The sequence below is a fragment of the Filicampus tigris genome, chromosome 10 (genome assembly GCF_054856515.1).
Source record: "Filicampus tigris isolate MCC_2025a chromosome 10, RoL_Ftig_1.0, whole genome shotgun sequence".
In the NCBI taxonomy this organism is placed as follows: domain Eukaryota; kingdom Metazoa; phylum Chordata; class Actinopteri; order Syngnathiformes; family Syngnathidae; genus Filicampus; species Filicampus tigris.
The window spans coordinates 10,190,737-10,206,288 of NC_141226.1; the positions used below are offsets into that span (position 1 = coordinate 10,190,737).

General features: G+C 40.0%; 1 protein-coding gene across 1 annotated transcript in view; it reads right to left on the reverse strand.

Annotated features, from left to right (window-relative positions):
* Positions 1-1,032: 1,032 nt before the first annotated feature.
* LOC147140782 (receptor-type tyrosine-protein phosphatase S-like) overlaps positions 1,033-15,552 on the reverse strand; it is a 105,056-nt gene continuing 90,536 nt past the window's right edge. The window contains exons 26-36 of the mRNA XM_086042299.1: positions 14,790-14,913; positions 14,017-14,192; positions 13,385-13,504; positions 12,166-12,320; positions 11,807-12,092; positions 10,674-10,852; positions 10,036-10,162; positions 7,617-7,742; positions 5,274-5,428; positions 5,064-5,199; positions 1,033-4,110 (exon numbers count right to left, since the gene is read on the reverse strand). Coding sequence (XP_085898425.1) covers positions 4,042-4,110; positions 5,064-5,199; positions 5,274-5,428; positions 7,617-7,742; positions 10,036-10,162; positions 10,674-10,852; positions 11,807-12,092; positions 12,166-12,320; positions 13,385-13,504; positions 14,017-14,192; positions 14,790-14,913 — 1,653 coding nt within the window. The 3' untranslated portion in view covers positions 1,033-4,041. The remainder of the gene's footprint in view (positions 4,111-5,063; positions 5,200-5,273; positions 5,429-7,616; positions 7,743-10,035; positions 10,163-10,673; positions 10,853-11,806; positions 12,093-12,165; positions 12,321-13,384; positions 13,505-14,016; positions 14,193-14,789; positions 14,914-15,552) is intronic.

Below are 15,552 nucleotides of genomic sequence, written 5' to 3' on the forward strand. Positions count from 1 at the left end.
AGCCTATCCCAGCTGTCTTTGGGCAGTAGGCGGGGGACACCCTGAACTGGTTGCCAGCCAATCGCAGGGCACACAGAGACAAACATCCGCACTCACAATCACACCTAGGGGCAATTTAGAGTATCCAATCAACTTACCATGCATGTTTTTGGAATGTGGGAGGAAACCGGAGTGCCCGGAGAAAACCCACGCAGGCACGGGGAGAACATGCAAACTCCACACAGGGAGGCCGGAGCCGGGATCGAATCCACGACCTCTGAACTGTGAGGCGGACGTGCTAACCGGTCGACCACCGTGCCGCCCGAAATAAACACTATTCAATTACAATTCAGTTGTATTTATCTGTAAAGTTCAATAAATCTGCATTTGTTTGTTTTTAAACATTTAGCCCCAAAAATTAACTTTTATGTGCAATGCATTTTAACTAAAATAAGCATATTTTTTTTCATTTTCCTTAGGTAACGACCAATCATGGTTCAGCTTGCGAATGTCAAATGACCCAACAAACAAAGAAAACAGGGGAACTGTGATTGGTCGTTACCTGAGTCCTGACCAACTGTGATGTCATTTTCAGTCGACAGCAAGTGACAAAATGTCCCCTGAGATGGATAAAAACAGGTTGATTTTGCTGCTTAATTCATTTTCCGCAAACACAATATTAATCAAAATACCATGATTAGACTAGTGGAGTCGCACAGGCCATTTTAATGTAAAGAACATTTTTGAATTGACTTTCCGCATATGCATTTTTGTTTTTAATGAATAAAATTGAGATCTCGAAAGATTACAATTGAATTTGTTCTTGAATAGGATCTTATTAGATTGTAGGTTTAACTAATGAAAAGTTGTCGATAACTTCAATTAATTATTTAAACATAAATATGGATTTTTTAAAAAGCAGTGTAGTAAATGAATGACATCCAACACAAGGCTAAAAACAAAAGAAGCAAAGCAGCATCTTTGTCTCCGTCTAGTGGACAACTACACAAATGACGGCATTCGGCACAAAAATAAACCCAAACAATTCAATAGTGCTGTTTATCCAATCATCTGCTTTTAATACAAAGTCAAGATATTATATATATCTACATCTATGCTTGGAAAGGAAAGAACAGATACAGAAGTGAAGGAGGATGGCCCTCAAACACACAATCTTATATCATTACACCTCGTGTGTGCATCCTCGGTAGTTCTCTTGACACAAAATTGGTTAGAAAGCGAAGGAATTACATATTTTCATATATGTCACGCACTGTCAAGACTTCTAGACCTCACATCGACTTCATATCGGAATAATTTTTAAAATGAAGGGCGAGTAAAGTGTGCAGCTGAGCCATCTGTCAAAAATACACCTGCTACCGTGTGCTTTAGCAAACTACATCTGAGCGTCTTCTCTGATGCCCCGTGACCTTGTTTCTATGATTACCCATGTTGTTGCTCTGGAGGTCAAACAGGAGAAGGGGGCAGTGGTGGAGCGCGAGGGGTGTGGGGCATCGAAAGGTCATCGCTGTAAACTAGGGCTTCCTCTAAAATACATCGCTAGCTAACACTTGGACATCAGTGATCAGTATCAAAGAGCACCCTACACAGAGGGCATACTTTCTAATCGAGCAAATAAGTTTAGAAAAAAAAGCATAAAACACCACCAAAACAAAAGAAAAAATAATCAAAAAAAAAAAAAAAACATGTAACATATCGGTTATAGTTCCTAGCTACTGTAAATTGATCAATAAAAACAAAGCGTAACAAAATAGATTCATAAATATAAAAAAATCACATTAAATAAATATGACACGATAAGGCTTGTTTTTGCGACATTAAGAACCACATCACATCCAATACCGCCGTTATATCTTGTGCTCGGCCGTGTTGTTGGAGCGTATGTACAAAATTGGACTGAATCTCATCAATTTGCTGCACTGGCAACGCTGTGCTGTTAGTCACCACACCAGGAATCAGCGCATCATGATTATCTGCCAAATTAAAATCAACATCAGTTGGCTCGGGATGTTCTGTACATGGAATTTTAAAGGGTTGAGGGTCAACTAAGTGGCAGGGAGAACATTTTAGTACAGTGGTGCCTTGATATATACTGTATGCTTTTAATGTGTTCCATGGCCATGCTTGTAACTCAAAACACAAATACACAAATACTGGAAATGTCATTAGACCATTCCGGGCTACACATAAAAAAAAAAAAAATTAAATAAAAAGCTTTTGAAGGAAAACAGCACCCTACAATATTGACCTTTAAAAATATATAGAAATTAGGTAGTTGAATGGAAAGTAAAATATGATAACAGTTTGTGCATCATTGTAACTCCTTTTGGTGTGTGTAAGTTGGCCACCGTGGGGCAGTATTATATAGTCATGAAGCGACAAAAGATTTTCACCAGAACTGGGGGTCAGGGAAAGTGTAGTCGGACTCGCCGGCGGATGGCCATTTAAAATTAGAGGATGACTGGCCTATAGACGGGTACAATTTTTTTCCCACTGGAAAAAGGCGATTGACGGTCGACGGAAGGGTAACCACGCTACAGACTGATGACGAATAACGGACGCTCAATTTTTAGTAAAATGCCTAGGTCTGATTTTCACAACTACCGTAACTCACTAAACTGCAATAGTGTTTTTGGCTGAGGATAAAGACAATATGCCAGCACATGATATGCCTGTCTACGTGTGCACCACCGTTTGTGTTGACAGTTGCTTAAAGGGTTCCAACACCTATGCTATTAATTAGCCAGTCTATGGCAATTTGCATTGGTGGTAAGCATTACGCTAAATTGATTTATCCAAAGCAATGCTACTGGTTATTTTAACTATAGAGTATGTGTAATTCTCCTTGATTTATGTTAGTTTGACAGTAAACATTTTGAAGACGTGTTCATGACCTGCCAAACTACTGCTTGACATGAAATGAATTTTTGTCCCCCCACCAAAAAAATCACCCAAACGATGGCTCGTTTCTCAAAAACATGTCAGTCACATCACTCGTATCTCAAGGCACCACTGTGTGTGAACAATGATTCCCCCCGCCCCCCCCCCTCCTTTTTTGCAATCGGGTGAGATTTATTTGCAATAAGGTGCACTTCAAGTAGGCGTGCTTGAGAGGGGCTTTCATCCTCACTTTAAGATTGTGTACGAGAATAATAGTTAAGCATATCAATGCAGCATGTTAAAACACAAATTTGCGTAAGGCAATGATAATGAAGCAAACAAACACACACACACACACACGCACACAAAACATGAGACAAAATAATAAAGGTCTTTCAAGAGCATCCCTGCCAGCAAGCCCCCATTGGAGCTGACAGAATGGGCCTGGCATGAAGAAGAGGAGCAGGAGGACAATGAAGGACCAATACAAGCAAAGAGCAAGCAAGCTTTGTCGAAGGCGCCGGACGATGGCGGCCAGCTCGCTCCGGAATATTCTCTTGGAGTCTCTCTTGGCCTGACATCACAATTCCTGTTCGTGGGCCACGGTTGATTGGCTCGTGTTGGCACTGTGCGTCGGATATTCGGAGGGTCCACTCTGTCTCCATTAGCGGGGTGGTGGAGTCCCGAATGAGGCAGAAGCCAACCACCTGCTTTTGTAATGATCAGTTCGACACCTCAGAAAGAGACTCACGTACACATAGAAACGTTGACCTTTGCACTCTTGTAACCCATGAGTACACCAAACCAATAGATACAAAGTTGAGGATAAAAAGCCCATTAAGGGTGCAGCAAATATCCAGGCTCTTTGTGTGTATTTGTTTTAGTACTTATACACAGAGAGAATCGTAAATTCCTGTTCTTGTATTTCACTGGTATTGGAGATAGCTGACCACGACACATATGTATTATTATACGTCCTTCACACTTGGAACACTGAGGTAAGTATACGGATTACACATGGAGAGTCTAGCGCAGCTCTTCAGCAGAAAGAGCGTGGCCGTTGTTGGACACAGATTTGTTGGAGTTTTTTTTTTTTTTGTCCTTGTTGGTGTAGATCTTTCCTCTTTATCTTTTGCTCCTTCTTTCTCGTTGTGTCTTCCATTATGTTGCATAGTGGTCAAAGCTACCCAAGTACTCCAGAGCAGCCTGGTAGCAGAACTGGTACTCATCCTGTATGAGACAAGACAATCATTTTGAATTATTAAAAATCAAAATTAAAAATTATTGTTGTTTTGCTTTAAAAAAAAATTTTGATTTTTTTGATTCAGCGAGACAGGTCACGACACTTTGCATGCAGTGAATAAAACCTGACAGACCCTGCAAGACCAAATATATGTATATTTTTTACCAGTCATGATATAAACCATGAGTAAACATGCAGACAAAAAAAGAGAAGAAAGACAATCAGGAAAATAAGGTTATAAGATAATGGTATTTGTGCTCGGTGCTCCGATACCAACACACCAATACTTTTAGCAGTCTGGTATTTGGAGTAAGACCAAGGCCGTGTGGAGATATAAAGATAAACACTGATGAAAACACTGGGACTGAAATGCCTCGTGTTACAAGCTGCATTTAAGTGAAATGTGTGGCAAAACTGACAAAAACAAAAGCCTGGAGTTGAATTTGAAAATGTCAGTCAAGAGAGGTTGTAATGAAAATGTATTACACTAAAAATTGTTTTATTTGAGTAATACTTAAGATCAAGAAATGTTTGTTTTGTGTTGTATTATTAAATATTATACATTAATATCAAAATAAAACAAATTATTATCGCAATTGCAAGACGTAATGGCATGATCAAGTATCAGTGCTCAATGTCAGTAAGTATTCAGTGGTAAGTCCTTGGTTGGAAAAATGTGATATTGTTGCCTTTTAATTACAATCTTAAATTGTGGAGGTGGGTCAATGAGTGTATTTTACCAGGCTGACAAATTTGGAAATAAAGAAAATTTACTTTTTTTCTTGTGTAAAATTAATATGCATTTATTAATATGCACCCCCCTCAGATAAATGCCTAGGTCCCCTGCCCCCTCACTATGTGAGAGGACAGCTTGCTTCATTCAAAAGAAAAAAAAAAACACGCCGTCCGCTTGAATTGTGAGAAGAACATGCCGATGTACCTCAGTCTGCACCATGGCTGGTCTCTGTGTCCGCAGCATTTTGACAGTCTGGAAAATGTCCACTGCCCCTTCATAGCGCATCCGCTCCAGCACAATGCTCAGAGTGATGAAGACCCCCGTCCGACCCACGCCAGCACTGCAGCCAAAATAGCCACCGTTTAACTCATCTGGGTCCCATCTGAAGCAGGACGGTAATGTGCGACATCTCACCTGCAATGAACACTGATTGGTCCATCCTGGCCAAATTGCTCCTTAGTTTTGTGCACTTGGCCAATGAAATCGATGAAGCCCTCGCCGGATTTGGGCACACCTTGCTCGGGCCAGTCAGTGAACTGGAACTGACGGACTGTCCGTGATTGGCCGTCCTGAGAGTAAGGTAGTAAGGCAATATTAAAGCACTTGTCGCAGAAAGTGCTTTTCATGGTGAAAATACAGAGTCACAAAAGTCATTTAAGGAAAATCCCAAGTGAAGATAAGCAGTATATAAACTAGATGGATGGATTATGAAAAATAACTGTATGTCATAAACTGCTATTTGTGTCTGCCAAAACATTTCAGCCTACAAAAATTCAATTTAAACCTGACAAATATTCAAGTGGCTCTTTGGGTCTGTGTTAGCAAAAGTTCTGTGGAGTAAAATCAGCATGTGAATGGAAATTGCTGTTTGTCCGTCTCACTTAGATTTGTTTGAGGCTCACTGGAGAAAAGGTTGCGCTCAAAATGAGCAGGGAGAAAAGCAATATGCAACGTATGCGCAGCACTTGAGACAAAGATGTAAATTGGCAGAACTCAAATGGTCTTTGAGCAATGAAACAGATGTTCGCATTGTTGATAAATGTGGGTGACACCACCTGTCAAATATAATAAAATGAGATATAATTATAAAATGAATCTTCTCTGCATGGTGAGTCTACATCATGCACTGTTTTACATATGTAATTAAAGAAAGTTAATGTAAGGCTATTTATTATGACTGAATTTGCATTAGTTTGTCACTTAAAGTGGAAATCAACCCAATCATATTTTTTTCAAGAATATGTTGTGATTAATAGAGGAGTCAAGCAGCAAAATTCACCCGTGTTTAGCCACCTCTGGGGGCGGCCATTTTGTCACTTCTGTCGACTGAAAATGACATCAGAGCTGCTCAGGGCTCAGATAACGACCAATCAAGGCTCAGCTTCAGAAAACAGGTCAGCCGTGATTGGTTGTTACCTGAGCCCTGAGCAGTTGTTATGCCATTTTCAGTCAACAGAAGTGACAAAATGGCCGCCACCAGTGATGCCTAAAAACGGGTGGATTAACTCTTACTCCACAAACGCAATATTTATCAGAATGCCTTGTTTCAACTAGTGGGCTTGCATAGAACATATTTTTGAAAAAAAATATGTTTGGTTTGACTTCCTCTTTAACAATTATAAAAATAATTTTAAAGTGTCATTGTTGGGCAATATTTAAATTGGAATATTCCTATTTTATAATTTAACCACTATTTAACTCATTTACTGCCAGATATTTTCAGAGCCTCTTTTACCCTAACTTGTGAAAAAAATCGAAAAAAATATAAATACGTTCCTGAGATTGAATGGCTGGACTGTGAAAAGACAAATATATATGTCATTGGCAGTGAATGAGTTGAAAAAAAAATGCATATTCCTATAATTTATTATTTTATAATTTATAATTATTTTATAATTTAACCACTATTTAAAAAAATAAATACTTCTGAAGTTACTCATCAGTTACTCAGTACAGTACTTGAGAAGTTTTTTCCTCCACTTAATTCCTACTAACTAACTTACTGGAGTTCTCATTAGGAGGCCTACTTCTTACTTTTACTTGAGTCATGTCATTCAAAAGTAACGGTGCTTACTTTAGTAATATTTTTGTGTACTCAACCCACTTCTGGCCTTGGCTCAATAAATGTTGGGAAACACTGTACTTGATGACTAACTTATTAAGGCACAGAATCTATTTGAGGAAACACAGCATTACCGTATGCCATGAGTATTGTAAAAATTGTATTCTTGTTGCATTGACTGGTCAGCGAGACACTGGCTGGCAATTTCCGTTTTGGCTTCTAATGATTACAGTTATCTGACCCTGGATCAGCGGCTGTGGTGAAATGTCTGCTATTGTCAGCCACTCTGGAGGCAATAACATCTTTTCTCCTCCGCTCAGCCTTTCTGACTCCCCTTTAATGGAGATCAATACAGCATCTGTCCATGTGGCGTCTGGGCAGGACAGGCTTAGCTGGAGTTATCTGTGACTGGCACTTGGGCACGCACATGAACGTGCAGGCACAAGCGCATATGAGCTGTCAGCTATTTTATCCGACAGCACGGCTGAATGAACAATCACAGGTGGCTCGCTGTGATAGGCCCGTTCACATACAAATGAGGTAACAAGGCTTTGCGGGTCGATAGGACATCGCTTTGGGCCGCTGACGCCGTACGGCGTTGATAGATTGGGAACATGGCGCCATCGTCAAGGTGGTGTTCATGCTGCTGTTTGAACATGCAAAGGAGAATTGAAACACGCAGAACAAAGACTCACCCGGGCATCAGTTACTTTGAACTCCCGCAGGATGTACTGGGGCATGTTGTACTCGGCCATGGGGTCCACCACAAAGTACTGGTACCTGGCGGAGCGTTCGGCAGGCCAGTACTGGTGACACTTCTCCTGAGACATGACACACACAAAGGCACCGGTCTTATTAGTGGGTTGTGTAGGACAGGCTTATAATAGATTGTGATTTTTTCCGTTGTTGTTTTCATTTCATTATGACTTTTTTTTTCTTTTTATTCACTTAGTTTTAATTTGTTTTTAGAGCAGGTTTGTTAGTTTTTATATCTGTTGAAAATGCTCTGCTTTGCTATCATTTTTATTAGTTTTAGTATTAGTTTTTTTTAAATTATACGGAGTATTTGTTGAGCGCAAAAAAAGGATCACAAAGTATTGTCAGTCACTAACACCTTGAAGGACATGTGAAGTGAAAATACATGTTTTCTAAATTCGACACACCACAGTGAAGGGTGTTGATAGCAACCGTGCCAAATTTGAATCATTAAAATAATTTACATGTATATAAAGTGAAGCTTCAAAATTGTGAAAAATCAAGCCGTTCCCTCCCCTCCAAACACTGCGGGAGTCTCCGCTGGATGCACTGAACACACGTCATCTGACAAGTGTCAATCAAATACCTCTACTGTAGATCTGGAAAAATGATGCTATTTTTGTCTTGTATCTTCTCATATGCCTACACATAACTCCACGTTTGAGCCGCAAAAATATATACAGTTATACCCTACTACATCCAGGGTTACAGGTTCGTCGTCCTGTCATGTCACAGATTATTTATTTTTTAATTCATTTTTGTACAGTTAATAATTCTATTTTGTTCTAACTCTATCTTAAATCGGTTGTAACTCCAATGTTGACCACTGGATGGTGGCACACTTATTTAGTTTGATACGGAGCAAATTTGAAAATAGAAGAATGAGACTGTCAGTACTGTGTTTCAGCACAGTCTAGTTTTTGTTGAAAATTGTTGAATGTCATTTGCTGTAATCCTGCTTCTTACGCCTACATAAAATGATGGCTAAAGGTTACCTCCATAATTTACATTTTTGGGTCTTTGATTATTGATTTATATTGTGAGATAGCAAGTTTGTTAGTTTGAAAAAACTGTTTAGGGGACAGTGGGGTTATTTGTGCCAAGAGGCAAGTACCGCCAGCCTGTAGAAAAAGGTTGGTCATGTGACCACATATTTTTGAAGAGGCATCTATTTCGCTCATCCTGCAAAGAAGGGATACACATGGCCTGATAGGTAAGCACATTTAAGTTTCAAAAATATTTTTCTGCCCTCCAAAGTAAAATTTCTTTGATGAAGGTTTTTAGGTCTTACATTTGATCACCAAAACTATGCGCCATTTTTAATTTTAGACCAAAATCCATCATGCCATGCAGACACAAAAGAGGGATAAACAGGGTTTCAACTCCTCTTGAGGAGTTGGAAAGAAATAAGGAAAACTGAAATGGTAAAAAATAGTTTCATATGGTATATCTCTATAACTGTTTTGAGTACTGTAGTTTAAGTCGTTGCACATTTCCATCAATTATCTTTAAACATGTTTAATGTATTTAGAAACAATTGAGGGTATACTCCGCCTACTGCACGAAGACAGCTGGGATGGGCTCCAGCATGCCTGCGACCCTCGTGACCATAAGCGGTTTGGCAAATGGATGGATGTCTAGATTCGCTTTAAAGTGTCTTTAACCATAATAGTCTTCACCTACCTGCTAGTTGCTAATTTGTCTCTTCATTAAGTACACTAACATAATTGAATGATGATTTATTTTATCTGCCTTTTTGAAGAGAATAATGCTCAGTTTTGATTGGCACATAATCAACCTTACATGTAAGTGTAAAGGATAATCATGATGAAAAGGCTCTTATTGAATGTAATGAAAGACAAATGTTTATATACATAATGGGTAAATTAGTTTGAAAATGATTTTTAAAAAAATGACTGATCTACACTGAAAAAAGGCTTAAATTAAAATGTGTGAAAAGATTGTTGTTGTGATCTTTTGGCTTATGCTCTCACTCGCATGTTTTTGTTTGGCACAGTTTTTAGTACAATGAAAACCCTTCCTCACTTACCGTACAATAATAACCACATTGTAAAATAACACCTCTTTGAAAGAGTCAATTCAAAGAATAATGCTCAGTCATTGTGTTTTAGAGATAGAATTGCTGACAGAGCTTTTGTAGTGGATCCCATTAGGTTGTGCAGGTGTAGCTAATGCATGCGTAAATACTAATGAGCCACCATTAGTGCCTGACATTTTTTGCGCTTGGATGCTGGAAACTACTTCACTGAGCCAGTCTGAATTGGAAAAAAAAAATGCGGCCTGATTCGAGCAAGTGTATTTAGTTGTGCGTTTTTGAAATAATAGTGTGGATCCTACCCGGCCCATCTCCCTTAGTTTAGTGAGCATGACTACAATAGTTGAGTTGTGCTCCCACAGCATCCTCCAGAAGTCTTCTGTAGTCTCTGCCAGTGGACCCTGGGTGGCGATGTAGCCTTTCTGCTGCCTACACACACACACACACACACACACACACACACACACATACACACAACATTGTAAAATTTACCGCAATAAATAACTGGTTAGAATATTCCCTACTTAGACGAAAGAAAATACACACATTGGGTATAACATCAGGTAGAAATCTCATACAAGCTGTACAACATCAGATTTTTTCCCCTTTTTATTCTGGATGTGATTAGATTCTGCAGGTGTACCCAATGTTGTGGCCAGTGAGTGTAAATACCATGAGGTACTTTTTTCGAGCATAACTTTTCTTTTCCCCAGAAGTGGAACAGTCAAAGTGTGTGCCTTCAAGCAGTCTGGATGCCTGAATCATCTCCGCTCTCAAACATTTGACGTGGACAGTGCCGTGCAGCGGTAACGGTAAAGCTGACGTGATGTGACAGGCGCAAGCACTGTGGTGAAAACCTTTCCAATCCATTCATTCGTCAAGCGATCAGTGGAGGACAAGAGGCCAAGTCCTATTAATGTTTCTCTTCATGTAAACATACCTGTAACCGTCAATGTAGCTGGCGTTTATGTAGTCAGACCCCTCCAGGCCTCTGATTGGCTGGAGACACACACGGGTGGTCTCGTAGGGCATGATGTTGACCAGCCGATTCTTGAATTTGTTGCAGGGGAGGTTGGCTGTGACAAAGCGGGACGTGTGGGCTTTCGTGTTGGCCAGTCGCTGCATGGAGAGGAAATATATGAGTTTAAAAAGTGAATGGAGCTAAATGCAGAGGTGGGTAATCACAGAAGCAAAGTTTTCAATATAACTTTTGTCAAACATGGCAGAACTCGATCACTACTTTACAGACTGGCTCCAGCTCCAATTAGAGCTATAGAACATGTTTGGATGGACAAAAAAAAAAAAAAAAAAAAGAACATCGATGTCATATGCCTTCTGTGTCTGCCTAAAGTGTTCACATTTCAGCCTACAAGATCTCCACTTCAAACTTGAGGAAACACGTGGTTTTCAATGTAATCCCTGCCCGGTGAGCCTATTTTGCCATTTCCACTCTTAACCCTGACTATTACAGCTAAAAAACATATTTGTATCTTAAGTGGGTTTTCCAATTTGGCAGAAGAGTAATGATGCCACGCAATACAACAATAATACAGTACTATACAGTATATACAAAAATTAAGAGTTCATTTGAATTTAACCAAGTTCCAAATCAAAAATAAAAATGAATCGAGAATGGTATTTTTAATTAAAAGGAAAAAAAACAAGAACCCTTTGCATTAAAATAGCAGTTTTCCCCAAAATTTGGTTTACTGGAATGTACTTATTCAATTTTGCATGTCTAACTAAATAGTTGTTTCAATTAAAAAAAAATCATAAAAGAAAAAAAATTAGATTAAATTAGACATTAAATCATTTTAATTCATGTGTTCATTTTCTATAAATGTATTTACCGTACACAATATAATTAACTCATGATAATTAATTATTCTACTACTAAAAAAAGTTATTACACATGGAAATGTTACCTTTTTTTTTTAACCTCATTTACAAATTGGTCCAACAAAATATTCAGACAGTTACAGGAGAGTCCAGTAACGAGGCTGCAGGAATACATATATATGATATTGTACCTGAAGGGCCAGTCATATTGTGCATGTGTTTCTGAGAGTGTACCTTAAACTCCAGCTCCATGCCAGTGACATGCTCGCCGCTCTCCACCTTAGCCAGCTTCTGCATGTACGAGTAGAGACTCCTGGCGGCCACCTCCGTGTTCCCGCAGGCCACGGCCTCCAGCAGCGCCTCGTGGATGAAGCTGTACTGGTCTTCGGTTTGCACCATGTAGTTCCTCTGCGAGCGCATCAGCGTGACGTGACCGTAGATGTCGGCGGTACGCTCGTGTCGGATGCGCTCCAGCATGGCGTCGATGACGATGAAGCAGCCGGTGCGACCGACGCCAGCACTGAAGAGGAAGGCGGAGGTCAGGATGCACAAGGGTGGAAAACTGCAACTTTCTGTCGGGTTTGCGGAATGACCTGCAGTGGGCGATGATGGGCCCGGCATCCGGAGGGTTGCATGCCTTGACCCGACGCAGGAAATTGAGGAATGGGGTCGGGTACTCTGGAACGCCGTGATCTGGCCAGGCCGTAAACTGGAACTGGCGCACCTCTCGTCGTTCACTGCTGCCGCTCTGATGTGAGACAGTAAGAGGAATTTTCTCTCGCGTAAAATGTTCATCCGTACATGCAAGATTGTCTAGTAAATCTTTTCACTGGGCTTTGGGTCGCACATGATTGTGCTCCACAAACACGTGTCACCTAGATATTTAACAATATATGCATATGATAGTAAGTAGCAAACAAATGATGGATGCAGAGGAGCGCCTCCAGGACTCAGATTGTTTGAGTTAAGGTGAGCTTTGGATGGAACAATCATTTATAGCAAACTCAAGAAGCTCCAAGAGTCTGTCTTTAAAAAACTTTAAAAGCCTTTATAATAAAGGCTTGGTCATGTTATTAAAAACTCAGATCAATTTTGACATGCAAGCTGTAAATGATTGGTATTGTCCGCGCTTAGCTGGCATCTGTTACACTGGAGTTCTACCAAATGCATATTTTTTTCCATTTACAAACAATTCTACGAATGACGCTTCAAATGACGAAAATTAATAAATATATACTACACTTAAAAGCCACAGTTGGCCTAGTTTCTGTGTTTGCAAGTAGGCCACAGAGACACAGGCTAGTGTGACAGCCCGAGATGCGCTCTTCTTCCAACAGTGGTCAAATCTCATCACCCCAGAGAGGGACGCTGCTGCTTTGACTCGCCATGAAGGCCAGGCTAGTGCCTTTTTTTCCCCCTTAGCTCAAAGAAATGCCTGGAAAATAGTTAAAAATAGGCCATATTCTGGGGGTGCATTCGTATTATTTGAATATTCAAAAAACATGCCCAGCCTTAACATACTTACATACATAATTATGGTAACCTTCAGCATTTTATTTAATTTAGCACATCTCCGAGTCCATCATATGCTACAAGTCCGCCATGTTTGTTGATTGTGTTGCAGTCTATAGTCCTTCCCACAAAGTCAATGTGATATTCTGTTACGCATCAAAATACTGTACAGATATTCATGATGACTTCATTTGATTTTGTCTTACGACTAATGCATTTTCATTTGTTTTGCACGGCTATGACTGGATGTTTAAAATTGCACAGAGGTCATCAGATGCAGCATGTCGAGTTATTTATTACCTTATGGAGAGAGAAGGTGCGGACGCAAAATGTGGCCAGTTCCATGGTGTCCAGCAGGGTTACCTGGACTGTCCCGTATGTGTCTGTGCCCCGACTAGGCCAGTACTGGTCACACTTTATCTACACTCGAACAAAGGGCATCGACTTGAATTAGCAAAATCATTCAATTTCAATTCACTAATGGTACAGGTACAGTGATCCTCCGCATATGCACAAATTAATCTTTTCATATTTTTGGGGGAATAAATGAATGACATTTCCATTCTTTTCAATGGAGAAAGACACTATGTAGGGTGGTCATGGAACAGTTTAAACCGGTATCCCAAGGCATCAATGTATATTGAAGAGATATATCTCGACTGAGAGACAAGCTTTGCGTGTCAGGGAGGAGCCTGGGTTGTTCATGGAACTTACGTAGATTCGTAGCCGCACGTACATGCGTACTTCTGGTGGATTTAGAAAATTAAAAAAAAAATCAAATCAACTGTAAGCCAATTCATTTTTAAGGGTTTATATATAAGAAATTCTATGAAACTGTTTTCAGCATCTATTACTTGCATTTTTTTTTTTTAGCGGGGATTACTGTACTGCATATAAAATGCCATGTTGCTCATATGGGACAGCAGGCCAACCCGTGATTTCTCCTCCAAGCGTGTCATCATGACAACAGAGGCCGCCCGCTGCTCCCACACCATTCTCCAGAAGTCACCAAATGTCTCAGCCAGTGGCCCCTGGGTGGCGATGTAGGCATTCTGCTTTCTATAGCCGTCAATGTAATTGGCGTTGATGTAGTCACTTCCCAGGACACCTGCAAACAAGACATGTTTGAGGAACATTGGTGTCTGCCAGTACGGCATCTTACGAGGCATACTGTATCAAATCTATATCTTATATCAAACTTGAAAAATCACATTGTTAATGAGCTCATGTGAGTCGAAAACGCACACAAAAAAGATATTCAATCAAATACAATGAGCACTTTTTTATATGATAGTGTAGCAGCAATAATGTAGTGTTGATTATCTTCCTTGTCATTTCAAAAATATTAATGGTTAGGTTGAAGAATAATCAAATCCAGAAACAACTATGTCCTCATTTCAAGAGGAGAAAATGAATTTGTCGTTTTCAGTTTCATTTGGTTGTCTGAAGGCAGCCATGATGAAAATGAATTTGACATCTCTGTTGTAAGGGATTGGTGGATGTGAATCAAACAAAAACTGTACACTCATGAATTTGACATCAAATCTCTCCTGTGGTGGTCGTATTTGAACACGCTTGCGTTGTTTGTTTGTTTGGTTCCTGAGCCATGTCTGCAATTTCACTTTTCATCCATCAGCCTGTCTCTTCCGCATCCCAATCTCTTTAACATCCTCCGCCTGCCTCTCCTTTGCCAGCTCGTGCTTACCTTCTATGGGTGCCAGGATGACTCTGGTGTGGTCGTACGCTATCACATTAGCATAACGGTTTTTGGGCTTGTTGACCTCCAGGTTGGAATGCTCCCAAGTGAATTGCTGCCCGGGGTCAATGGACTGGGAAAAGGAAGCAAATTGCGCATAACAGTGCATGTAGACATAATTTAATGGTGGATTTGTTGATGTGGAATGATAGTGAGCTTCATAAAGTAGACGTGGTCTAAAATGCAGCACTGAATAAATAATAAGCTTGTCTGGACATAGTGATACACATGTTAAATAGCCTTTATTTTATGAAGAGAGGGCTTAAAAGGCTTAACACCTAAGGCCTGGAACACTCAGAGAGCACTTGTCCACATTTTACCAAGAGCAATAACTTGTCTACCTTTATACTGTCTATTTGTATTTTAGTGTTATAATTGTGGGTGGCTGTGTTTTCTTTTAGATGGCGCCCTCTTGTCTGTGCTAACAACTTAGTCAATATAAACATTGCACATTTAGTTGTATACTTCAACAGTGAACCTCGAGTTTTTTTTGGGGGGGGACCTATGCTCAGCAAAAATATACAATCAGTCTAAACATTTTATTTTACAGAAAGTCAACGAAACAAATAATTCTGCATTCTAACCTCTTTGCTAAAGGCAGGGGCACTGCCAGGGATTAAGGGCACCACCAGGGATTTGGGGCGCCATGATTTAATAGCACTTTTGGCCAGAGGTGAAAGAAAATGGCCTATATTGAAGTCGGAAGTAAGTA